General features: G+C 41.4%; 1 protein-coding gene across 1 annotated transcript in view; it reads right to left on the reverse strand.

The window, feature by feature from the left end:
* The window catches only part of DOK6 (docking protein 6), a 349658-nt gene that overhangs the window by 154208 nt on the left and 167964 nt on the right, over positions 1-27486 (reverse strand). Inside the window, exon 4 of the mRNA XM_029922515.1 lies at positions 473-592. Within this exon, the coding sequence (XP_029778375.1) occupies positions 473-592 (120 nt within the window). The remainder of the gene's footprint in view (positions 1-472; positions 593-27486) is intronic.

Here is a 27486-nt window from a genome sequence, read left to right on the forward strand (position 1 = left end):
AGAGTTGGGGAGAGAGAGGGATGCAGAACTTGAGAGACTATTGAAAGCTGAGAATGAACTGAGGGTTGGGGGGGAGGGGGGAGGGGGGAAGAGAGGTGGTGGTGATGGAGGAGGGCACTTGAGGGGAAGAGCACTGGGTGTTGTATGGAAAACAATTTGACAATAAAATATTATGGAAAAAAAATGTTGATGATAATGAAAAAAAAAACCATATATATATATCGAGTTAATTTATGAGTTGTTTATTTCAATAAATCACAATGGCACCAAGAAAAGAGTCAGGGCGCCTGGGCTGTACCTTAGTATTTTCTCCTAGTTGCCAGGCAGCTTGGGAATGCCTCTTAGTAACTCAGATTGATCTGTTTACTTTCCTTGGAAAATGAACAGTCTGAAACATCCCTGACGTCCCGGGCGGTCCCGAAGCTCTACAGCCCTGCGCGCACTAGAAGTAACGAAGGCTGCTCACACTTACCGTTCTGCTCCCGCTGCACTCCGGCCGCCAGGAGGTCGGGCTCACCGAGGCTGATGTCGTTCAGCCGCGTCCCCAGACACTCCATGCACAGGTGCTTGCACCACTCCTCGGCCTCCAGCTCTGCAAATGAGCACACGCCATCGAGTCAGAGAGCTCTTCACAGGGTTGACAGAGAAAGACCATTCCTGAACCACTGCCTTGGGAGGATGGGAAGAGTTCAATATCTACCTTAAGAAAGCAAAATAAAAAAAAAAAAAAAAAGAGGCGCCTGGGTGGCTCAGTCGGTTAAGTGGCCTACTTCAGCTCAGGTCATGATCTCGCGGTTCACAGGTTCGAGCCCCGCATCGAGCTCTGTGCTGACAGCTCAGAGCCTGAAGCCTGCTTCCGATTCTGTGTCTCCCTCTCTCTCTGCCCCTCATCCGGTCATGCTCTGTTTCTCTCTGTCTCAATAATAAGCAAAACATTAAAAAAAAAAAAAGAGTAGTTTTCTAAACAAAAAAAAAGCATAAAAAAGCTATATTCAAGAAGTGAAAAAAAAATCCCCATGGTTATTTCTCATGGGCTGACATGATAACATTATATTTTAAAGTGATTTTAAATTATTCCAATGTACTGTATCTTATTTATGAATAATAGTTTGAGAATATTTATTATCTAGTATATATTCTTTTATTTTAAAAATTTTTGTTAAAATCTAAGCTAGTTAACACACAGTGTAGTAATGGCTTCAGGAACAGATATAGTGATTCATCACATATACATATCATCCAGTGCTCATCCCAACAAGTGCCCTCCTTAATGCCCATCCCGGTTTAGCCCATCCCCGCCCCCCCCCCCATCCAGCAACCCTCCATTGATTCTCTGTATTTAGGAGTCTCTTATGGTTTGCCTCCATCTCTGTTTTTAGCTTATTTTTCCTTCCCTTATGTCCATTTGTTTTGTTTCTTAAATTCCAATTAGGAGAGAAATCATACATTTATCTTTAAGATTGATTTAATTTTTGGAGAAGGAGTGCTTAGAAAAATTAATTAAATATAAACTATATAAATGAATCACTGACAAATGTCAGATTGAAATAAACCAGTGGATGCCCCTGAATGTGACTTAGGTTTGTGTGGGTTGAAGGTCTGATCTTTCATTTTGAATAGAAACGAATCAAAGATCAGCACAGGAATATGATTGCTTCTCTTTTGTAAACATCAAAAATAGTCCATCCTTTAAAAAAATTGGGATAGGATATTCAAAGTAACTTTCCCTTTGAGAAAACTCCAATTTATCTAAGATATTGATTATCTTCCAACTTCTTTATATTCACAAGACTTTTCTTTGCTTGAAACATTAGAACATCCGACACCTACACGGAACCTTGTAGTATCTAACACTTTGACAAGCATCAGTGAACTGGAGTCTTACATAAGCCCTGTGTGGGGGAGGTGGGTAAAGGTTAGGGTCACATCTGGATCCCATATCACGGGTCGGCACTAAGAACCGAAGCCCGGATCTTGTAGATACTATAATATGGAGAATTTGAAAAAAGTGACAAGGTTGAAAATTTTGGCCCAAGCCCCAAAATTGCTGCACAGAAATTGGTTGAGAACTTTCCATCGACACCTGCCCAGGGAAATTTCTGACTTTTCCATGTAGCGTAAATCTGCACTAGAGCACTTTAATATAGATTTGCCTTCAAATCTCGTTACTTTCCGCGGATGACATTCCAACCTTTGCCTTGGCATTTTAAACTCCCCATAAAAAGCTACCTGTGACAGGTTTTCTTGACTCCGGGGATTTGAATACCAACTGCTCTGCTCCACAGTCAATGCCATCAAATCTGGGTAATGTTTTTTTCTGAGCTTAGTCACTCTGCTTTAGCATCACGAACAGGTCTGATCAATGAGATGTCAGGCCAAATTTGTCATTTAGTTTTAGTTTTATCAAGACCTCAAAATATTGTTAGAAAATAAAAAGAGCATGTAGTCTTCCGTGGGGTACTCTTCTAATGAAAATAACAGTTCCATGCTCTAGTTGTGAAAAGTGTGTTTTATTTAAGTTTATTTATTATGAGAGAGAGAGAGAGATCATTCGAAGCAGGCTCTGAACTGTCAGGGTGGAGCCAGATGTGGACTCAAATTCATGAACCCATGAGATCATAACCTGAGCTGAAATCAAGAGTTGGACACTTAACCCACGGAGCCACACAGGAGTCCCAAGTATTTTCTTCACATAAGGTCAGGTTTGCATATTTCAGGGACCATCTTCTCTGTGCTTCTAGACATTGTCTACCTAAGGTAGAGAGGAAATAGATTCTCCTGTGAGCCTGGCCTCTTGCTCAGGTGGAATTCAGAGGCTAGGTCTTGCTGCTTAGGCGTTCCCTCAGGAACCTAGAAAATAATCCTTTCCCGTCACAAGACCCCTAATAAAAAAAAATAAGGGCCCTTCCTGAGGCTCACAACTTTCCAAAACAATCTTTTTTTCTAGTAAGGGAATGCCAGCTTTCCTGAAGAACAATTTTACAGAAGCAGCAACAGCATGTATTGAACATGATTTTCATCAGATAGATGAGATATGATTTATAAAGTTTATAAATGTTTTGAAAACTTTTCTAACAAAAAATCAAAATCTTAAGCCAATGACCATGCCATGTCTCTGGAAATCCTTAATGTTTCTAGTAAGGGAGACAATAGGACTATATGTTTTTCCTTTTTACACTTTTATATCTTGACTTTCTCAGGACTGCGCACTTTTAAATCATCAGTAGAATCACATGCAATTGATATCGGCATGAGCCTCTGTGATGCAGTTCCCAGTATCCACCGACAGGGCTGAGAATATCTACAATGCTGTGGGATAAAAATAAAAATGTTAAATATGACAAACACCTTTGTGCCAGGGTTCCCTTTAAATACTACGTCAGCGCGTGCCCAGAGGTTAAAGAAATGTGTTAAGCATTCCTGTTAGGGTTTTTATTTTTTTGGCCCTAGGATCTGATAAGACAAAGAAAACAACCAACCATATAGGAAAGGGCTTCTATGCAGCTGGAACTCTTCTCTCTAGTAGAACTCAATGTGGCATCTCTGTAAGGACGAGGGAGGTCTCCCAGGACGGAAATGGAAGGTGTTTGCGGGCGTTTGCATTGAATCCTAAGAATTGCAATGCTTCAACATTTTATTTTTTTATTTTATTTTATTTTATTTAAAAAAGTTTTGGAATGTTTTATTTTGAGAGAGAGAGAGAGAGAGAGAAAGAAAGAGAGGGAATGAGCAGGGGAGAGGGAGACACAGAATCTGAAATCTGAGGCGGGCTGCAGGCTCCAGGCTCCCAGCTGTCAGCACAGAGCCCGACCCAGGGCTTGAACTCACAGACCTGAGATCACGACCTGAGCCGAAGTCGGGCGCTCCACTGACTGAGCCCCCCAGCATTTTAATAGTGTAGCAGCATACAGGAGTGGAAACAGCAGAAGTAATAGAGTCCAGATGGCCACACTACAAACAACTGTAAGCTGTTTCAGAAAGAGAGAAACAGAGAAAGGCGGAAGGTGGGAGAGAGGCACCCCTGCAATCCAGGTATTCAGGAAAAGTTCGTTTTCTTTTCTAACAGACATTTGCGCTGCGCTGAGGTTCCATGAAAGCACAGGTGTCCGTGGTCTGTGGTGTCAGAGCCGGGCATCCGGGGGCCCGTAGGACCTGAGAGCCGTGGCGAAGGATGGGCCGCTTGGAAGTCCTCTGACCTGGGGCCCGCAGGCCCAGCAGAAAGCAGAGGAGGGCGTGTGCGCATGCGTGAGTGTGTGTCCGTGTGTGCGTGTGCATGGGGGGTGTGTGACAGTGCACGCGTGATCGTGAGCGCGTGCCAGCCTGGGGTATCTGCATGTGTCTGTGAGTCTGTGACTGTGTCCATGTGCATGTGTGTATTTGGGTGGGGGGTCCCGTGACAGTGTCGTGCGTGGGAGTGTGCCTTAGTGTGCATGTGAGTGTGCATGTGTTTGCGGGAGTGGACGGAGGAGGGGGGCCAGGGGCTGAGATGGGGAGGGTCCCCGGGCAGTGGGGGTGACATCCTGTGAGCTGCGAGGGACACCCCGAGTTCATGCAGTGCACTCCGAGAGTCAGCGCTCTGTCGCTTCTCCTCATAATTTCCTGGGACAGGGGTGCCCCCCCCATGCCTGGCTTCCGTTACCCCACCACGGCCGGAAGTAGATGGCCGTCCTCGGACACCGGGCCGGAAAGTCAGTAGTCGGCCTGGCACTGCGCACGACGCCTACGTCGCCCGACGCCTAGGTCACTCACGGCCATTTTATCATCTCACGTCATCCCAAGACAAGGGTGACGACAGTACACGATACGGGGAGAGGCCACACACACATAACTTTAGTGACAGTATGTTGTGATCACTGTTCTATTTTATTATTAGTTAATGTTGCTAATCTTGTACTGTGCTTAGTTTATAAAGAAAACCTTACCACGGGTATGGGTGTATAGGAAGAACCACAGTCTAATAGGGTTTGATTCTATCCCTGGTTTTTTTTATTTTTTATTTTTTTTAATGTTTTATTAATTTTTGATACAGGAGAGACAGAGCATGAGAGGGGGAGGGTCAGAGAGAGAAGGAGACACAGAACCGGAATCAGGCTCCAGGCTCTGAGCTAGCCGTCAGCACAGAGCCTGACGCGGGGCTCGAACCCACGAACGTGAGATCTGACCTGAGCCGAAGCCGGAGGCTTAACCGACTGAGCCACCCAGGCGCCCCGATTCTATCCCTGGTTTTAAAGGCCCACCGGTGTGTTAGAACGCACCCCCATGGGTCGCGGGGAGACTGCCGTGCTATCTAGTTCAGTTAGATCAGCCCCAAACCTTTACCTCAATCGCATTAAGCCTCTAGTCTCCATACTTGATCTAACAGTTCTGCCACAGGTAAGCTGAATTTGTTTAAGGATTATACAAGTATTGTATTAAGTATTAAAATCTGTTTTTATAGTCACCTTCCAAATAATTATACCTATACTTTTTATTTGTCCTTTCTTAGGAAAAGTTAGAAGTCCTTTAATCTTTTATGGTATGTTAGCTTATTTCACCCCATTATTATTTAACTAGTGTTTTCCTCTGAATTATCTTCCATCTTTTACCTTCCCCTATTTTATTTTTGTGGACCAGAGGAGATTAAATACAAACACGATGATCTGGACTCCCTACGTTTTAAAATATTTATTTTCCCACAGACTTGGAGTCTTTTGTCTTTCATTTTATCTCCCAAACTTCTATCTACCCATAGTGCGTAAATAATTAAATCTCTTTATAAAGGAGTAAAGGCACAAAAATGTTGTACAATCTTTCCTATGTTTTCTCTTCATGAGAGAAATGTTTGTTCGTTGCAATGTCTTTTTCAGATAGTTTGCAGCTACGCTCATATTTAAAAATTTTTTTTTGTTTATTTATTATTGATTCACAGAGAGACAGGAAGTGGGGGAGGGGCAGAGAGAGGGGGAGACAGAATCCGAAGCAGACTCCAGGCTCGGAGCTGTCAGCACAGAGCCCAACACGGGACTTGAACCCACAAACTGTGAGATCATGACCTGAGCCAAAGCTGGATGCTTAACTGACTGAGCCACCCGGGCGCCCCTATGCTCACATTTTTAATTCAGGTAAGTAACTTTTCCTCTAGAACCAAGGCACAAATCATGCTTTCATTATGAATCATGAAATGGAGATTTCCCACTAGTGAAATGAAGACGTTAGGTAACTTCCAAAAGAAAAAACAGAAAGATGCTTCGGGATAACCAAATGGAGAAGGGAGACTGAACTAAACAGTGAATTGTGAGACAAATGGGTGTATTGGGTACAGGGAAAAGACCAGGCGACGTGCAACATAGAAATACAGTCAAGGGCGGATAGTCCCTCCCCAAGTGTCTTCCCACCCCTCCTCCAGAATTCTGAAGACAGAATAGCTCTATCCCTTTGAATTAGAAGCGATCTTAACATGGCAGACCCTTAATTAATGCCTACTGAATACATAATTAAATTCCAGCTTTATCACGTTCACTAAATTTAGGCCTCAGGATAATGACACGAAAGTAAATGATCCAAAATAGGCTATATTTGAAAACAGTGAAAAAATCTCCATCACATATGTAGGAAAGAGGCTATCCATCAAAATCCTATAGCACTGAATAATATGAAACTTACAAATAGCACCAAGTCAGTTTCATGTTAATTTATTGTAAGATGCAAGACTAGATTTATGCAATAAATTACTGCATGAAGTCCTCACTAGATTTAGCTTTTGTTGATAATCTTGGAAAAATGTCAGCAAAATGATCCTCATGTCGTCACCAAAACCAGTCATTCTGAAGTAATCCAATGCTTATCTTCTGTGCAGGTTTGCTAGGATGGTGAGAAATGCTGTTTTTATATTTATTAAAGTTTACTTTATTTTTATTATTTTATTTATTAAAATAATTTTTTCTTTTACATGCTTTGGTTGAAAGTGAAGAAAAATGTCTCCCCATGCAGACTTGTGCTTAAAGAAGACAAAGATCCCTTGTATTTTTATAGGAAATGTAGAGAGCTATTAAAATATACAATGTTTTGTTGATGAGTTTCATTCTTTGGAAATTGGCACCTACTTGTTACCTAACTGGCCTTGTTGATATTTTATGAACTTTGCTTTTCCTCTCACTTTTTCTGTAGCAGGAAGACAAGAAACCTAAACACTTGTTTCAACAGATACGTGTCTCTGTTTTTAGGTCACAGTAAAGAGCTCGATTTGTTGAAGTCAGATTGCTGGGATGGACTCGTTTCGAGACTGAAGTTAGTGTTCTTTCCTGAGTAGAAGCAGCGTGTATTTCTTTTCCCTGAAGCGGCCTCGTTTGCCTCATTCCGCATTCCCTCTCACACCCAATAATCTTTTCAAACTTGTTTCAATCTGAGCTCCTCAGCTTAGCTCCGTCAGACCCATGTGTGGATTGGACATCCTTCCCCTCTATTCCACGGCACTCCGACACACTTTTCACATAGTGCCTGTGTATCGTGACTCGTCTGTCTGCCTCTCCCAATCGGCATATCGAAGATATCGGAATGTGGGAGACATTGATTCAGGCACCTGAAACCAATTGATAAATGTGGAATAAGCAAATAGACGTGATTTGCAGTTAGCTCCCAGAAATTTCAGACGAATTCTATAGCCAAATGCAGAGGATAATTTGGGCCCTCGTCGCTTGCTGGTTGTTTTGAAGTCTCTATTCATCCCAGCTTAAGTGAAGATTATGACTTTTGTTATTCACAGCTGGCTAATCCGGATAAAAAAAGACAGTTTTGATTAGGTAGGAGAAGGGAGAAATATCAAATACGGTTCTCTATTGAACTTCAATAATTCTAAAATATGTCCCATTCAAAATGTTTATTAGTCTGTCTTTTTCTTTTACTTTCTTAGTGGTATTTATGCCAAAATCGCAGTCTTGTATGAAGTGCTCAGTGATAAACACTTGATCAGATTTTTAGAGATACGGCAATGGAAGCTTAGGAAAGGTCAGCTTAGAACCAAAGGAAATGAGTTTTACCTGTTTATTCTATCTTTTATGCACATAATCATAATTTATTTTCCTTCAATTTTTTGTTTTATTTTATTATTTACTTTGTGAGAGAGAGAGAGGGAAAGGGAAAGAGAGAATCCAAAGGAGGCTCCACATTGTCAGTGCAGAGTCTGATGAGGGGCTCAAAGTTATGAACCTTCAGAACCTGAGCCAAAACCAAGAGTCTGGCGCCCAACCGACTGAGCCACCCAGGTGCCCCTTATTTTCCTTAGTTTAACAGCATTTTGATAATCAAACTTCTGAATTCAGAATAGCTATTTCTCTCCTTTTGTGAACTGGGGGGAGTGAGGTGAGGCTTTCGGATGCGGTGAGACAGAACATTGCTCCTGCCTATCCTTCAATGTAACGAATGACAAATAGCAGCAAATGGCAGAATCATCAAATGTGCTGCTTTTTAGCCTGGCAGGCATTTGTTGCAAAATGGCTTAATACGGAGGTTAGTAAATGCTGTAGAGCTTAAAACAATTCAGAGAAAATAAGAAAGAACACAAATCGACTTACAAATAGTCTGAAAATGGTGGTATAGTGTGTGTGTGTTGTTAAGATGGAAACAGGATGTCAAACATTCCAGGAAAGCAAGATTAAAAAGGATCTTTTGCAACAACACTGAAGGCCAGCTTAAAAATAGGCGCATTTCTGGGTGCCTGGTGGCTCAGTCAGTTAAGCATCCACCTTCAGCTCAGGTCATGATCTCACGGTTCATGGGTTTGAGCGCCACGTCAGGCTCTGTGCTGGCAGCTCCGAGCCTGGAGCCTGCTTCGGATTCTGTGTCTTCCTCACTCTCTGCCCCTTCCCCACTCACGCTCTGTCTCTCTGTCTCTCAAATATGAATAAACATTAAAAAAATTAAAAACAAAAAAAGAATGAATGCGCTTCTGTGATGGGAAGCTGGCATCAGGATGGAATACTTTCCAATCTGCAGAGATCTCAACAGATGCCAACAGAGTATTTGATGCACACGTTTTAAGCTTCTCACAAGAACAGTTTTGAAGCAGGGAACTTTTTGAGGAAGAGCTTTCATCTTCGTCATGTTCTCATAAGGCCTAAAAGTAACTCCGTACTATGCAACAATCCTGAGGTGGTCAGGAGTGGCAAGGCAAGTTAGGAGGAGCTTTGTGCTAGAATATGGAAATGTTGCCAGTGCCGTGGTTTTGTAAGACTATAGTCTAAACTCACAGAATCATCGAAAACTTTCTATCTACACAGCCACAGCCACAGCCACATTTATTACAAAAGCATTTGGCAATAGCTCATATTGAGTGTGGAATTGAATTTGGCCAGTAATCTCCATGACCCTACAAGTGTATTCATCCCCAGAGCTTCTAGAAAGGAACACAGCCTTGCTGACACCTTAGTTTTTGCCAAGTGAGTTGCACTTCTGCTCTTCAGAAATGTAAGATCGTACATTTGTATTGGTTTTAGCTGGTGTGTGTGGTGATTTGTGATGTCAGCCACCGAACACCAAAACCAACACAAAGTCCAGTCTATTTCTCTTTATTAGGAGCAGCTCCAAGCAAACAAATTAATTTAATGGGATTTGATCCATTAAAAAAATGGGAAATGTATGTGTACACACACACACACACACAAATAAATAAATGGAAGGGGTACATTGTGACTGAAGCTTCTTGAAGCCTAGGATATTAGGATTTCTTGATTATTAAAATTGGGGTATAGAGGTCTCAAGACAGAGAACACAGACACCATCAGAGCTAATCCAGAAAAACAGCAGGGCAAATAGAGGAGGGTGCTGGGAAAACAGTCTGAGGGAGACTTGGAGCCACTACCAGAGAGAGGAGATCCACTATGGACCTATAGGCACTGAGGACTGGGTTGATGGTACCTGATCTATAGGGAAGGGGGGTGAAAGGGTGTATGAGGTAAGGGACCAGAGCTCACACAGAAGGCAAACAGGATTTCAGGGTGCACACTGGGTGGAGAGACACCAGAGTAAGTTTCAGGGATAGTCTCCCAATTTCACAGCTTCTGAGGAAGAAGGAAAGAGGAAGTATCCTTTAGCAACTGGGTGGCTAAGAGAAAACGAAGTTAAGTACAAAATGTAGGCTCTTGTAAGACAAAAGTTACCATGACCTCAGGGAACGCACAGTCCCTCCTCCATCTTCAAAGCAAACCAACAAGATCCTTGAAACTTACCTGGACTAACAGAAAAGGATTGAATTACACTTGGACTGTTTAAAAAAACAACAACACTCACTCCTAAGAACCAGCAAAGGACATAAGTCCATGGAGAAGGACTGTGGATTTTGAGACATGAAAAGTCACAAAAGTTGCACTCACTTTAGGAAAAGCACCTCTTACCTCGCCCCCTCCCTCAAAAATGACAACATGAAGCAGAAGAAAACTGTGGGTATACACTCCAAAAATAATGGAATATAGTCAAACAAGCATTTGTGGCTATAAAAAATGAGCTTGAGTTAGAAATTCAAAAACAAAGCATGGAAATGAATAAAAGATAAGAGAAATGAAGAGTGGAATGAATCTAGAAAAGAAGTAGAAGAATTAACTCACAGGTGAACTACAATGACAGGACGCTTAAGGGAGAAGAGACTCAAATAAGAATTTAGGAAGAGGTACTGACCAGAGTTAGAAAATATAACTGTTATAAAGAAAGGGGTAAAAAGAGTGAGAGAGAAGGGGACGTAGGTAACAGGCCCAGGCACACCAGGGGCTTGGCTAGTGTTCCAGGCCAGCAGACACAGAGGCGCTGAGGGCTGTGTAGATTTAGGACTGATGCAGGAAAGCCTATGATGTCTGCAAGGTTGCAGAAGTTGGAGTATGAGGGAAAGGGAGAAATTAAAATGAATACAACTTTTTTTTTTTTTTGCCTCTGCAAAGAGGAGAATGGAGCTATCTTCTGGTGAATGTTGTGCGAGAGGCACATTTGGACAAAAAGAATTCGATTGTAGAGATAAGTTTAGACGCTTGTAAGATATAGACGTGGATAGATACGTGGGCGGTTGGAATATGGCCCCGGTGTTCAGAATGGAGTTCAGATCGGATGTGTAAATGTGGAGTGAGAAGCATGTAGGTATTACTTAACGCCGTGTGCCTGTGTGAGACCAGCAGTTAGTTTGCACAGATGGAAATGAGAAGACACTTAAGGATTATGACCTGGGCTCTCCCACAATGAGAGATCTTGGATAAGAGGAGAAAAGGAGGCTTAGAAGTAACAGATATTTAAGAAAGAAATAATGAAAAATAGTATAATATGCCAGAAGCAAGGACAAAAGGGGTTTCAAGAAGCCAAGGACCGTTTAAATTTATTGTTTTTTTTTAAGTTTTATTGAGGTACAACTGACAAATAAAATTGTAATATATGTAATGTGTGCAACGTGATCTTTTGATATGCATGTACATTGTGAAAAGATCCTCACAGTCAAGTTAACTAACGTATCCATCCTCTTCAATTAATATATTTAATTTTGAGTGTGTGTGCACACACTGAAGTTCTATTCTGTCAGTGAATTTCAAATATACAACATGAGATTATCAACTATGGTCACCATGTTGTACAAGATCCCCAGAACTAACGCATCTTGTAACTGAAAGTTTGTATCCTTTTAACCAACTTCTCATTTCTCCCAACCCCAACCTGTTGCAACCTTTGTTCCACTGTATTTCTAAGAGAACTTGACTTTTATTTTTTTTAATTCCACATATAATTATACGATGTAGTATTTGTCTTTCTTTGTCTGACTTCATTTAGAATAATGCCCTCAAGGTTTATGCATGTTGTCACAAACAGCATGATTTCCCTCTTTTTTGAAAGCCGAATAATATTCCACTGTGTGTGTGTGTGTGTGTGTGTGTATGACATTTCTTTTATCCATTTATCCTCGATGGACACTTCAGTATTTTTGTACCTTGGCTATTGTGAGTAACACTGCAGTGAACAGGGGAGTATCGCTATGTCTTCAAGATAAGGATTTCTTTTCCTTTAGCTACGTAATCAGAAGTGAAGTTGCTGGATTATGTGGTAGTTCTACTCTTAATGTCTTGAGGAACCTTCATACTATTTTCCATAGTGACTGTACTGATTTACATTCCCACCAAAGTGTACAAGGGTTCCCTTTCCTCCCCATCCTGGCCACCAGCCCTTGCTATCTCTTGCCAGTTGCATATATGGCTAATTCGTTTTTTACAAAGGTGTCAAAAATATACAACAGGGAAAAGATAATCTTTTCAATAATGGTGGCAGGAAAACTGGTGATCCACACGCAAACAATGAAAATGGATCCCAGTCTTACACTGTACACAAAAATCTATTCCAAATGGATTACAGATTGGAATGGAAAGCCTGAGACCATGAAATCCCTAAAAGAAAACATAGAGGGTAAGCTCCTTGACTTTGGCTTTGGTTTTTGGTAATGATTTTCTGGATTTGACACCAAATGCATAGGCAACCAAAGAAAAACAAGTGGAATTACATCAAACGAAAAAGCTTCTGAACAGCAAAGAAAACCATCAACAAAATGTAAAGGCAAACTATGGAATGGGAAAAAATATTCATAAACCACCTATCCTATAAGAGGTTAACACTCTAAGTATCCAAGGCACTCTTACAAATCAAGAGCAACTGAGCAAATAACCCAATCAAAAAATGAGCAAAGGACCTGAATGGGCATTTTTCCAAGGAAGACATCCTAGTGGCCCAGAGGTACATGAAAAGGCACTCAACATCAATGCCCACCAGAGAAATGCAAGTCAAACCACTATAATGTAACTGCATGACCAACTGTTTTAAATACTAGCAAAACTAAAAATGAGGTTTAAAAACTACAAGATTTACTAATGTGGATAGCATCGATTACCTTAATAAGAAGTGTTCCAGTTAGACTAACAGAAATAAAAGATTGGCAAATAGGTACAAGGAACAATAGGAGAGAGGAGATAGAACGAGTCATAGCACAGGTAACTGTAACACTCTATTCGCAGATTTTTGGCTTGTTTTTTTTTTATAAAGGGAAGAAGAGGGATGGTGTAGTAGCTGGACGGGGGAGAGATAGAGAATTTTGTTTGATAATTAGTTATAGTGGCATAAAGAGAGCGTGTTAGTGTTCGTGCAGGCGTGCGAGAAGTTAGCAGTGCTGTACAGAGCACCATGGGGAGCAGGTTCTGGAAAGAGGGGATGACCCAGCAGTAGGAGCTTCTCATGCTCCCTGACATGGCAAGTATAAAGGGCATGTTGACATCAGTCCTGAAGGCCCCATGCTGGTAGTACAGTGACACAGATAGTGCTAACAGGAGACAGGGATGGACGGTCTTTCTAGAGAGCACAGAATATGCTTCTGGGCTTGTGGCTCGCTCCTGCTGATGAAGAGGGTGTGTGTGGAAGCACATACTTAGTCCCAAATCAGAGAGACACTTCCTCATGTCTGCAACCTAAGGCCTACATAGGCGGTCCCAGGCTGAGCTCACCGACAGTCTCCGAATCCCCCTGACCGCCGACAGCAGAGGGGTGTCTTCTTGATTTTTACAGGAGACAGGATTAGCAGGGGGAAGTGATCTCTTACCCCACCAGTCTAACAAAACTGGGAGTCTACTCCGACTTCTGTCATATAACTCATTCCATGCCTTCCATCTCATGCCATGCAATCCAGTCAGGCAATCAATCATTTTTGATCTGTATTATGTGCAGAGCACCATTTAATGTCCTGGGGGTAAATAAAGTCTATGTTTCTCCGTGTCTTGCTTACATTCTAGTAGACGTAGGCAATGCAGCAGCAGAAGGATTAATTCAGGTAGTGATAGAGTCAGGCATAGTGTGGCCAATGATTTATCTATAGAGATGACATCGTCAAATGGAACGTTACAATATTTCTCCCAAATGGCTTCTCCCCATTTCCAATGCTACAGTCCTTTGTTTCCCTGTCACCACTGGACCAAGGTGAAAGCTTCTTTGTGGACCTTCTTCCAGCAGTCATGCCCACATCTAATCCATATGATACACTTGGGCACATTTAACGATGCTATCATTCTATTTTCCATCCTAAGTCTCTTCATGCTTCCTAACATTGATGTATGTTATGATCCTATCTTTTCTGGAGGATGGGAAGCCACATTCTAACATGTTTCCGTGGTCTCCAGCTGTTCCCTCTATAACAGTGATGAGTGCGAGTCAACAAATGTTTTCTTTCTTTCCCCTTGGGCTTATGTACGATGGTACTTCTTTGCATTACCATCTGGTTTAGTCAATGGTTTGACCAATGAATTGTGAGTAGATATTCTCTGTGACATTACTGTAGGAATGTTGTAAGAGCTAGGAGTACAATTCTTTCTATTTCCTTCCCATGGATGCAGTGATATAAAAGCAAGTAACAAAACAGGGCTTGTCTTCATAAGTCTAGATTCTTGACATTCATGATTAACAGAACCATTCTACAGATCCACAGCATAAGTGAAAAAGGTTTGAAGAGTGAAGGCATTGAGATTTGGGGATTGCTATGGCTGCCTACCTCGCATTTCCTAATTTAAACAAAAAAAAGATGAAAGAAAGAAATAGAGGTGGGGTGATGCTATCATAAAAAAAAATTAAACGGTGTCATTGTCTTGGTGGTCAGTCAGCAAGGGATAATGAAACTGGCAAGGAACACTGGAAAGACGCTGATCCCTACAGCTGATACCTATTTGGCTAAAATATCACCTCTGATAACTTGGTGATGGCATTCGAAAATTCAATGAAGTAGGGAGAGGAGTTGGAAATAGATTATTGGCAGCAAGTGTTAATGGCTGTCACTGCATTTGGCAATGTCTTAAGGAAATGAATTGGTCAGTTTGCACATAAAAGGCCTAAAAGGAAATGGACTGTATCCGAAAAACTGGAGCCTTTCCAGATTGAAAAAGGCAACTTCAACTCCAAGTCAACTCCAAGAAAAATGAAAATGATAAGACTTTGAGTTATATATTCTTTCTTGAAATCTCTGAATGCCTCTAAAGACACAGAGCTTGACCCGCTCTGAGAGCATACAGGGCAAGCTCTGCCTGCAATTAGGAGATGAGATGGATGTGAGGGTATTTGTGCTCACCCTCTAAGAAGAACATGCTAGAGGTTTTGACCATTATATAACCTGGAAGTCTTATTTCATTCTAATCATACATTCATAAAAGAAGAAAGCATGAGAGCCACTTGTGTTAAAATCTAAATAATTAATGAGTCACAAAAAGTGATAATTATTCGATTATGATTTACATGTTCTATTCATATGAGGATACGTATTGTACAGCTTATAAAGACAGCTTTTCAAAAGCCAGTATCAAAATGACAGCACACAATAAATATTATATTGAAATTAATTTGACATTTCATTGGGAATAAAGACAATACATTATTCATAGGAAAGTACTTACATAGTTGTGAAAAATTATTTAGTAGTAAAAAATCATTTAGTCGTAATGATTTGGAAACAGAATACAGACATCATGAAAAAAACCAATGATTAGCTGTAATTAAAAAAAACACTACAAGGGGCGCCTGAGTGGCTCAGTCGGTTGAGCGTCTGGCTTGCTTCAGGTCATGATTTCACAGTTTATGGGTTCAAGCCTTGCATTGGGCTCTGTGCTGACAGCTCAGAGCCTGGAGCCTGTCTTCAGATTCTGTGTCTCCCTCTCTCTCTGACCCTCCCCTGCTCACGCTCTCTCTCTCTCATAAATAAATAAAATATTTTAAAAAATAAATAAATTAAAAAACACTACAAGAATTTCAAACATTAGATCCTGTTATTAATTAACATGCCTTTTGATGCAGAGATTTTAAATTTCAATCTTTATGTATATATCACCTTTGTGACCCAATCCAAACATTACATAATAAATCGCTGAAAAATGTATTTGTTTACCAGTCACCCTTCAAATTAATGGAGTTTCTGAAATGATATAAATTGCAGATAAATTTTTCATATATTGAAGAACAAAGGTTATTACATTTTAAACATAGTTCAATGGGATTTGTCTTCTTGTGTTTAGATCCAGCTAAAGCTACCACCAGAAAACAATTCAATATTTCACATTCTGAAAACATTCTAAAGAGAGCCACCATATGCATTTATGCAGTGCCTGAAATTAGAGGTATGAGAACCAGCTAGATTCCTTCACTTAGTACAATCCCTTCCCACGGATGTGTTGCATGAAAACTAACCAGCAAAAAAGTGGTCTGAGCACAGATTTGGCTGCTCAGGAGAGTGCGATGGCAATTTTGACTGTTCCATCCCTCAAGCCAAGGGAAAGCGTGTTTTTGTGCATCTCTGAGTGTGTGTGGGGGTGGGGGGAGGGGCAGGGTGGCAAGAGAACTCCCTCCTAGGCGCGGGAGGATCTCCCGGACACAAGAAGTGGAGATTTCTCTTCTCACTCTCAGGTTAGCTATCTGTTTACACGCAAGATTTGCTCTTTTGCATTGTTATCAACTTGATAATGGGGAAACAGAAACTAGAAAGAGACACAAAGGCCGCACTGGTGGGAGGCCTGCATTCTCATGTACTGGATGGCAGAAATAAAAGAATTTAGTATATCCCAAGGGGTCCCGGCTGGAAGCCCAGGAGGGCTGTCCACTGGGGGAAGGCTGGAGAATAGACTCCAGGAATACAACGTTTTGAATAGGGGGCACCTACGTGGCTCAGTCGGCTAAGCATCTGATTTTGGCTCAGGTCATGATCTTGTGGTTTGTGGGTTCAAGACCCACGTCGGGCTCTGTGCTGGCAGCTCAGAGCCTGCGGCCTGGTCTGGATTCTGTGTCTCCCTGTCTGTCTCTCTCTGACTCTTAAAAATAAATAAACATTGGAAAAAAAAGATTACGGTGGTAGGTGCTGGGCCAAAGTCAGGAGAGCCAGGTGCAGGGTGGGCAGCTGATGTCCATCTGGACACACGGGGTCTGTGGAGTGAGGAGACATCTTCGGGACTTCCCAAACACCACGCAGTCCCCAAGTGAAGAGAACTTGCCACACGGAAACCGTGGGCGTTCGAGACAAAACGGCAGCTCTGTCAGCTAACTAACGAGGTGTGGGTGTCTTTTCTTCTATCCTTTTTCACGGAACTCAACACAACCCAGCAGTGAAGCCAGAATTCGGCAGGGTGGGGAGACCATAGGACAATTACACCCCCATCTTTCCCGAGGCTTCATGGAGGGAGAGGGAAGAAAGGACTGATTGGATCTGTGTTTACGTTTGATAGGTTTGGATTTTAAAATCAGAAAGTGAACAGGGTATCACTATTTGGTTAAGGAACAGAAAAGGGCAATCTGACAAGGCACTACTGAAGGCCACAAAGCTGGAAAGAAAATACCAAACCCCCATTTACAGGCCCTTTACTATTTCTGGTTCAATACTTTTTTTTTAATCACCTTCTGATCAGAAATGAAATATCCTTGCTTAACAGGACTTCTTGGGGTCCCTGGGTTGGTTGAATGTCCGACTCCTGATTTCAGCTCAGGTCATGATCCTAGGGTTGTGGGATCAAGCCCCATGTTGGGCTCTGTGCTGAGCCTGGAGCTTGCTTGGGATTTTCTCTTTCTCTCTCTCTCTCTCTCTCTCTCTCCCCCCCCCACTCTTTCTCTTTAAGGTAAAATTTAGAAAAGGATTTAACATAAACATTCAAAGATAATTAAATGATGTTTTAAATTACTAAAAAGTTTTAGGAGATTATATATAAGAATAAATGGGATTTACCAGACAAAATTGTTGGGGAAATATGGTCCAATATTAAAGTATGATTTTAGTAAATGGTTCACTGCAGTCAATAAAAATATATTATTATTCCAAGGGGGAAAGTGTAAGAAAATCCCCCAATCCTTTTTAGAATTGTACATCTCCAAAATTTCTCAAGCTATATTTTTTACATTAGCAGTGCCCCACTGTGGAGCACCGGATTGTTCTCTGTCATTGGGACCCCTTTTCATATTCCAGCAGGATTTTACGCTGGATTTTAGTACTTAAAGACTACTGTACTCAGCTGACCTGTGATTTCTAACTTCTCGTGCAGAATCTTAAAATAACTTGTAGATGTCATGGACCTGGAACAGAGCAGAACATGCAGGATGCGATGAATGTAAAATCACTTCAGAGTTCAGCAAGATTTAGGGATTTCCCTAGGACCGAAGGGAAATCGGGTTCTTAACTATGTCCCTAAGGGTGACCTGTTGTTTTGTGAAATCTGCAGGCAGAAAATGGCTTTCATCTTCACCTTTATGTTGTTGTTAGTAACTGCAGTATTTTTTTTTTAAGTTTATTTATTTTGAGAGAGAAACAGATAAAGAGAGACCAGGCGAGGGGCAAAAGAGGGGGAGTGAGAATCCCCAGCAGGCTCTACACCATGAGTGCAGAGCTCAATGCGGGGCTCAAACCCACAAAACATGAGATCCTGACTTGAGCCGAAACCGAGAGTCAGAAGCTTAACTGACTGAGCCACCCAGGTGTCCCAAACTGAAGTACCACTCAAGGGTCTTGAGAACCAAAACACTGTTCGGAAGAGCTAGCGTGAAATCATTTCTGAATGGCTTCATTTTCCTAAAGAGTAGCATCTTTGGTTTTCTTCATTGGCTTTGGCACTAAGATGAAAACGTCACCTTGAAGGCTGGATCCGTCCTACTACTTAAATTCATTTGTCTTTTGTAAGTATTTCCATGAAAGCAGCTATTTTAACTTGAAGAGCAGTTTTGTACCACTAGGTCGGGCCTGGCTGTTAAATCAGCGTAGGGCCAACAACGGGACAGTGTTTCCCTGGCACGGGACCAGGGATTAATCCTCAAATCATTACCATGTTGCTTATTCATGGATCACAATGGATTTTTTCTTGAAGATTCAAACTGACTACAAACGGTTTCACTGGAACTCTACTCCTGTAGAGCCATGCAAATTCTAGTCTGATTAAAATGGATCAATGAGAAATCCTGTTCAAATATTTTCTATTTATTCAATGACCATTTCCATTTCAAAACAAAGACGTTAAGAGCCCCAAATAAACAAGAAGAGCCTAGAAGGCTACCCCAGGCTTCTGGCTGCTCCGCCAACACTGTCTCAAATCTGGCACTTATTCAGTGCTCTCTTAGATTACAGGTCCGCTAAGATTAAGGTCCTCATCAGCCATTTTCTGAGACACGCTAAAATGCAGCCCGGCCCCAAAACACCAGCAGTGGGCAAGGTCTCCATGAGGACACCCAGCCAGTCGTGGCGTCTAGCCCCTGCCGGCTCCGGCCAGAGTGCCCTGACTTCATCCCAGTCCGCTCAACTGACAAAATGCCACAGGCAAATGTGGGCCACGTCCAGTTTCCCGGGGAATTAATTCCTGAATATAAATGCAAAGAAATACATCGCATAGAGACACACGACATGGACATGTTATGACGTGACTTTCTCCTCTGGGAAAGTGACAGCTTGTAGCCTTCTTTTTAACATGGTCACTTTAAATCTCTTTCTTAAGATACTTTTCGTTTAATGCTTTGTGCCTCCGTTAGAAAACCGCTTGCATGCAGACGTGGAGAGAGATGGCTGTTGTGGAAACACCGTATGTAAGAGCAAAGAACGGTTGCTTTTGAGGAGCAGGCCACAGAGCAGAGAGGGCCCGCCGACCACGGGGATGGAGGTGGGGTACGAGCCCAGGCCGACGGGACTCAGGGGCCGCAGAAGCAGCCCCCTGATTAAATGTTTACAGGGCTCCACGATTCTGTTGGAGAGTGAAGAAGTTTCCAAACTGGGTGTATTTGGTTTTACCATGTTCTCAAATGTTCTTTCCGGAAAAAAAATATCTTCCTTAAGAAAATGAGGCAGGAGCATGCCGTCACTCCGAGGGGCTCGTCCTCGCCATGCCGCATTGGGGGGCAGGGATTAATGGCTGCATGCAGGCTGATTTTTACGGCTGCTGTAAAAGCACCACACCAGCAATGCTGAGAATGAATTATCAGAAACACAGTTGCCAACTAACTTCTTTCTTTATTGGAAAAAGAATGTTATGTGTGCAGAAGTTAAGCATTTTGAATCTCTCTCAAGAAGCCTGTGCTATATTCTGGAATATTGGACAAAGGCAGCAGAAAAACATTTGTTTCCATTTGTATTCACAAACAGCTGTTCCTGGGACCCCTTTATTCTGACCGGGAACTTAGCAAATAAAAGGCAACGTGGCTGAGGTGTCTTTTCCGTGCTGTCCCGCGGTGGAAGGCATGTGTGCTGACCTCACAACAGCAAGAGTCAAGTCGGATTGTCCTTGTTCCCACCACAAAAACGGTATTTGCACAGTATTTGCTGTGTGACAGATAATGTCCTACGATGCCTGTATTAACTCATGTGAGCGTCCCTCCAACGCCGTGAGCTGGGCCCTGCTAGTTTCCCAAGTGTACACATCAGAGGCCAAAGGGTTTAAGACACCTCCGGCCACACAGCCGGCCTGGGAAGTCCTGGAGTTCAGCCCCAGGCTATGCTCTGATCCAGAATAAGAGAGCGCCGTTACCGTTGGTTTTAGGTCCCATACACTCCCATGCCTCATTCCAGAATTAGGAGATTGGAGTGAAACTCTCTCAGCCCGCTGCTGGATTTGTCATTTCCCTCGTGGGTTGGGTTGGCTTCCTGCTTGTCATGCAACCAACATGGAGCCCCTCTCCTGTGACCTTTCCATTGGGTGCATGAGGGCTGAGGACTGACTGATTCTATTTCTAATAAATATTTTAACGTCAGAAACCTCATGACATTAAACCAGCTTTCCTTGGCTGGCGTTTTTCCGTTCTATTTTTCTGTACCAACCAACTTTGGCTTAGATTAGGCTGTGGTCAGAAACAGCCCGCTATCTCAGCGAGATTTCTAGAACAGAAATGCTTATTTCTCATTCCGGACCTTGTCTGATACAGGTCAGCCTCCGCCCTGCGCCGGGTTTTGTCCCTCTGGGACCAGGCTGGAAGGGGCAGCCTTTGTCGCCGTCTCAAGGGAGAGAGGATAAAAGTGAAGACAGAATCACGCAATGCTGTTAAAATTCAGACGTGAGGGGAGCCTGGGTGGCTCAGTCGGTTAAGCCTCCGACTTCGGCTCAGGTCAGATCTCACATTCGTGGGTTTGAGCCCCGCGTCGGGCTCTGTGCTGACGGCTGGCTCAGAGCCTGGAGCCTGCTTCCGGTTCTGTCTCCTTCTCTCTCTGCCCTTCCCCCTCTCATGCTCTGTCTCTCTCTCTATCAAAAATAAATAATAAAACATTAAAACAATTTTTTAAATTCAGACGTGGCATATGTCAGCGCTCCCTACGTTCCAGCGACGGGACGAAGTTAATGGAAAAGGTTTCATATTCTAACAGAGAAACACAGGCAATAATTGGAAACGGCAACACAATCTATAACAGGGCAATTCAGCTTTCCCTTTTTTTTTGTACTTTCCGTCACTCTGGGTCCTGACTTTTATATGCGTTTATCTTGTAAGAAGTATATAAGTAAATTTAAAAATCCAGTTTGAGATCTTTAAAAAAAAAATAACTGGTGGATATTTGTTTTTACTTGGAGTTTTATTGACCATTCTGTGTTTTCCACTTGGCATGACTTTTTTTTTCTCACCTCTTTCTTTGTTCTGTTCTCTTCTAGAGACTTCTCAGACTTTACTGTGTTTTCGAGTCACCTGGAGAGCTTGTTAAGGTGGATTGTCAAACTTCCATACAGAGTTTCTGACTTAGCAGGTCTGAGAATATGCATTTCTTACAAAATCCTGAATGCACTGGCGCTGCTGGTCCAAAGACCACACTGCTCCTTGGTATTAACTGCATTTTTTTTTCTTTCCCCCCTTACCCCGGGTATAAGAAGAAATACAATGATCTTAAGATATTGTAGTAATTTTTTCTAGTGTTTTACCATATTATTTTCCAATATCCCATTTGCAACTTATTTTAAGTCTATTTCTCAAGTCTTAACATAGTTATTATTCTTAGCATTTTATATCAATGCTACTTCAAATTTATCAACTTTTTCATAGTCAACATTTGCTGAATTTGCCTAATGTGCCAAGGTTTTGCAAATATTGAATTGTTTACCTCCCATAAAAGTCTCTGAGGGGACTGCTGTTACTTAAACAGTTTTCATTTTACATGTGGAAGCAGGCTCAGAGAGGTGAAGGAATTCACTCTCAGTTGCACAGCGTGGCTGACGCCAGCACCTCTGTCCTTAACCAGTCCACCATACTGCTGCACCACAGCAATCTGCATCTGCCCCTTTCTGTTCTCAGTTTCCTTCTTCCTAAAGAATATCTATTTAGCACTTTCTGTGGAAGCTTAGGTTAGTAAATTTCCTTAGGTTTTTATTTCTGAAAATACCTTTCTATTTTCACACTTGAATGAGAATGTATGTTGACAGTTCCTTTTTCTCCAGAATTCTGAAAATATTTTTCTAGCGTCTTCTGCCTACGGTTGCTAATATCGAGTCATCTATGCAACATTTCTTTCTAAAAGGAGTCTGAATTTTTTTGGCTTTGCTATTATTTTTTACATCAAATGTGGATATTTGCCGTAATGTGTCTATTGGTTGGCTTGATGGAACTCTAGAAGACACATGTCTTTTTTCATTTCTAGATTTTTTTCTGATATTATCATTTTCAGTTTGCATCTCTCCTATTAACTTGTCCTGTCATTTGGACATCCTGTTGGAGATCTATTAGGCATATTTTGGACATTCTCATTCTATATTTCATATCTTAGTATCATATCTCGATAGTTTTCTCTCTTTGTATTTTGTGCTGCATTCTTGGTTTCTTCAAATTCATCTTCTAATCAAATTGTAATTTCCTCAGCCTCATTTTGTTCAATTCTTTCCACTTCAATGGCTTTTAAAAATATCTAGACATGCTAGCGGTTTATTTTGCATATATTCTGTTTTTATATTATGATATGCTTCTAGTGTGATATCTATTTCTTTCTTATATTTATTTTAAATTTAATTATTTCATATATTTTTAAAACTTTGTTTGCAATTGTTGGGGTGTTAATTCGCCTTTTTAGAATCAGTAGATTTTCCTCTCTGCGTGATTCATTTGTGTGTTTTGCACTGGTTTGTTGTAACCTCCTCTGCAGAAACATTTTCTGTCCTCTGGAAATCTTGTAAGCCTGAAATTCTTAAGTCTTCTCAACAAAATTATTTCAATGTTGCCTCCTTCAAATTACTCATACAGCAGTGAGCAATTCTGGATGAATTCCGAGTTTAATATCAGCTTGAAATTCGTTCCTGATGTAAGTAGTTTATATTCATTCAATACATGTTGACTAAAAATATGTAACTAATTCTACATTATGGCTCTGCAGGGCAAGCCTTTGTCTGACTAATTACTCCCCACCTACCTCTGAGGCAGAGAGCACATCTCATTCCCTGCTTTCTCAGGGCACCACATCCAGTGCGCCATCCCTGTCCTCAAGAAGGACAGAGTGCTTGGGAAGCCAGATTTTCCGACAGGAGTTCAAGTCTCGGGTCAGAAGGCATCCTGATTTCTTTTCCCACTTCGTCAGGTTCAGAGATTGGAACGCTCATTTATGAGTATAATAAGGTCTCTGACCCACCCAGAAGTAGCAGTCCTTATATCTTCTGGACATCTACATAAAATCAACTATATATATATATATATTTTTTTTAACAAAAAGACTTAAGAAATTTCCAGAAATTCTTGTCCAACATGCTGCTTGTCACCTTACCTAAGAACAACAGATAACAGGCACAGAAATGTTAATCCTCTGTTCCTATTCTGGGAAAGGAAACTCATTACATGACGGTTTCTGGGCATCTAAGCCTCCTGGAGGGGCCTCTCTAAAGGGGTGCCCTGAGAGAATTCTTCTAGGATTAGTTGTCAAGTTTTATTATTTTTTTAAAATTCGAATTCCCAGATCACACTATACAAATAGATGAATATGAGAAGGTAAGACATCTTTCATACTGTATAAAGCTTGATCTGTTTTTTATTTAGGTCCTGCATTTTTCTCAGGTTGTCCACTCTTTGCAATTTTATGGGAATTTTTGTCACTGAAAATAAAGTAATTTATTTCATTTCCTTTTCAAGATACGTATTGCCTCTAAATAAGTCCTTAGTTTCTGTATATTGATCTCTTATCAAGCCACTTTACTAAACTCATTAATTCAAATCCATTGTCAATTGACTTGTTTTTGCATTTTCTAATTATACAACCAAAGCATTTGCCACGACTCAACTGTTTAACAAAACAGTTACGCAGAAGAATTTCCTCGCTGCCATCTCAATTAGTTGCCAAGCTCTGCAAATATCTAGGGAGGCTAATAACTTAAATTTCTTTGTGCTGAAAGAAGTGGGAAGTACAAGAATGCAACCACAGGGCCCAATCCCAACAGACTCTTTTTCTCGTTATTTCCATAAATTTGTGGAAATCCAGTCCATACAATGGAGGGTGTCTGCCACTTTTTCGACCGATGACATGGAGATTTTGTTTATATAGTCATGCGTTACTCTTCTTTGATGGGACATTTTTATTGTAGGAAAAAAATGACTTTAAGAAAAGCCTTGTTGTAACTATTTTTTAAATGAATAGCGATTTACCATCTTTCTTCTCTCTGATTAGATGAGCCTTTTGGGTTTCATGAGCGATAGGTGTGGAAAGCAGTATCCGTGTCCTTCTCAAACCTGGACTAGAGAGGGCCACGGACACAGACATCTCACATGATAGGCTGTACCGATTACAGGAAGAGAAGTCAGGGAAACTGCCTCACAAATGATTAGGATCCAAGCATACGTCATCTGGATTTATGCTCCAATAATATCAGATCCGGTGGGATTGTGTGCTTAATAGTACAAACCGTCTCTCTCTCTCGGTAAACTGCAGCTCATTGTCTGTTTATAGATTTTTAAAAGAATGTACATCTGAAATTGGCCAGGGCTTTGACATAAAGATGAATTTGCCACTGTTCCCAAGTGCACAAACAGCCATTTTACTGCACGCGGGAACAGAGGCTGTCCTGATTATTGTCTGTAAACTGTATGTAGGCACACACAGAACATGCATTGGCGCTTAGCCAAAGACAACCTGAGTGCTCAGGATTGCTGAATCCAGGCACTGATGTGCTACCTACCAGTTAATAAGGGGTAGTTGGTGTGCACATTTTCATACCCTCACCTCTTCGAGATCTAGTCCTTAGTCCGGGGATATTCCCAAGCCATTTATGGGGTAGAAGGTCACTTACGTAACCTCTCAACAAGAGATGATGAGTAACTCCCTCCATTTCTTCACTGGAAGAGAGAAAGGCAAAGGACCTCTGTTTTGTTTGTTCGGGTGGTCAAGAGCAAATACATCACAACCCTGCTTTGCTCCTAATGTACAAATATTCTAAAATTCAGCACAATAACATTTTGAATGTATTTCTTTTTAACAGTCACGTCAGTTGTACTTGGAGGGAGCTGAGATGCTTGACTGTGACCATAGTTGCCCTTTCTAGGTATGTTGGATAAAAAGTAAAAGGTAAATTTTGAAAAGTACTTTTCAATGGGAAAAAGAAAAAAAGAAGGTGCCAACTTTCATGATGATTTTAAATCTAAGCAAGCATTTGACAGCCTCTTAGTCCCCGTAAATCAGTTCGAAAGTCAGGCAGTAGATAAACAAATGAATAAAGATGAATTCATTTTAGTTAAAAGTATAGCCTTGTCTAGCAGGGTCCTTTTGACCTGTCCCCTCCTACGGTCACATAACGGACTTTCTCATCCAATTTATCACCTCATCCATTTCTACTGTCGTCTCTTCTCACCCTGATGTCATGGAGTTGATCTATAGGACTTCAATTTTCAGAAGAGTCTTTAAACATAGTTTTTAAATTTTTATCTAAAAAATTTTAAATATGGAGTTTTTAAAAGTCTATTTATTTTGATGAGAGACAGAGCACACAAACAGGAAAGGAACCATTAGAGAGGGAGAGAGAGAGTCCCAAAAAGGTTCCGCACTGTCAGTGTGGAGCCTGAGGTGAGGCTCAGACTCCTGAAACTGTGAGATCATGACCTGAGCTGAAGTCAAGGGTCAGAGGCTTAACAGACCAAGGCACATAGGTGCCCCTTTAAACCATATCACTGAGGATCCCTTAATGCTTTTCATTTCTCCTTGTCACACATTCACTGCTGCAAAGTTTATGGGAGTCCCGGAGCGGGTGGGGCCGCGGCAGAAGCAGGGGAAGGCCCATGCTGAAGACAGCAGAGCATAGGATGTCACATGCACACCATTATAATGATCTCTCTGTAACGTCTGAGGAGTCTTATTCAGCCTGGTGGCGTCCATCCACTTTCAGATCTCATGGCTGTCTGTGTGCTCGGTCACACAATCTCCAGTCACTTACTGGAGGTGCTGGGCTTCGGGATTTCCGGTTTCCTGGAGAGAATGATGGCGGCCATATTTCTCCACAGTCCGTAACATCCTACCTCTCAACCAGGACAACGAATAAAACCGTATGTTTACAACACACCCAGGAAACAGTAATGACGATAAGCTTCGCTTTACAAGTACATTAAGAAAAGGACAACAGACAAACAGGAGAAGCTTCGGGAAAGGAGCTGAGAGGCTGCAGAATTCAGGAGCCAGACCTGGGGAAACCCTGTCCCTGGGGAGAGGGGAGCGGCCCTCCGGGTTTGATGGGAAAGAAAAAGAAGCAAGCAATTGGGGAACAGTAATGTCCCTCCTTTCACCTGTAATTTTTTTTTTTGAAAATGCAGTATTTAAAAATAAATAAAAAGCAAGGTATCATCCTCACTTTCCTACTGAAGGAAGAACTTAGGAAAAGAGATGAAATATAAGAGCTGGTAAAAATAATTTTCTTAAAAAAACAGAAAAACTGAAACACATCACACATATCTACATTAAGTTACCACCACCCCCCCCCCCCAAGCAGGTGATTGAAGACCTAAGAAAAACAAACATTTAATATCAGAATGTCAAATCTTGGAATAGATGTGGAGAAATAGACACATGTGTACAATAGGAAAAATAAGTAAAATATGCATAATTAGAAATCCTGGAGAAGAAAAATCTAACTATGGAACTGGGCTAACTAACATTTATCAATGAAAACTTGCCCCAAATTAAGGAAACCAGAATCTACATATTGAAAGAGACTATTGTGTACTGGAGTGATTTGAAGAAATGATTGATTTTTAGGTATGTTCTAGTAAAACTATGGATTTTAAGAATAAATAGAAATTTCTTTCAGGTTCCAGGTAAAAAGACTGAGTCACTTAAAAAGAAAAGAAAGTCAGCTTGAGATTAGATTTCTCAGCCACAAAACAGAAAATAAGACAATAATGGAACATTCCCAGAAGAATCAAGAAAAGAAAGTGTGAAGGGGTCTTTAAACTCTAAAGGCCCTAGAAATGCTTTTAACACTTAAAAAAAAAACCCCTCAGGAAATACTGTCCTCAGGAATCTCCTAGACGAAAAACTTTACCCAATAAAGATAAATATCAGCAAAGAACTGGTTTTGGGAA

This window comes from Suricata suricatta, chromosome 14 (assembly GCF_006229205.1).
Source record: "Suricata suricatta isolate VVHF042 chromosome 14, meerkat_22Aug2017_6uvM2_HiC, whole genome shotgun sequence".
Classification (NCBI taxonomy): Eukaryota; Metazoa; Chordata; class Mammalia; order Carnivora; family Herpestidae; genus Suricata; species Suricata suricatta.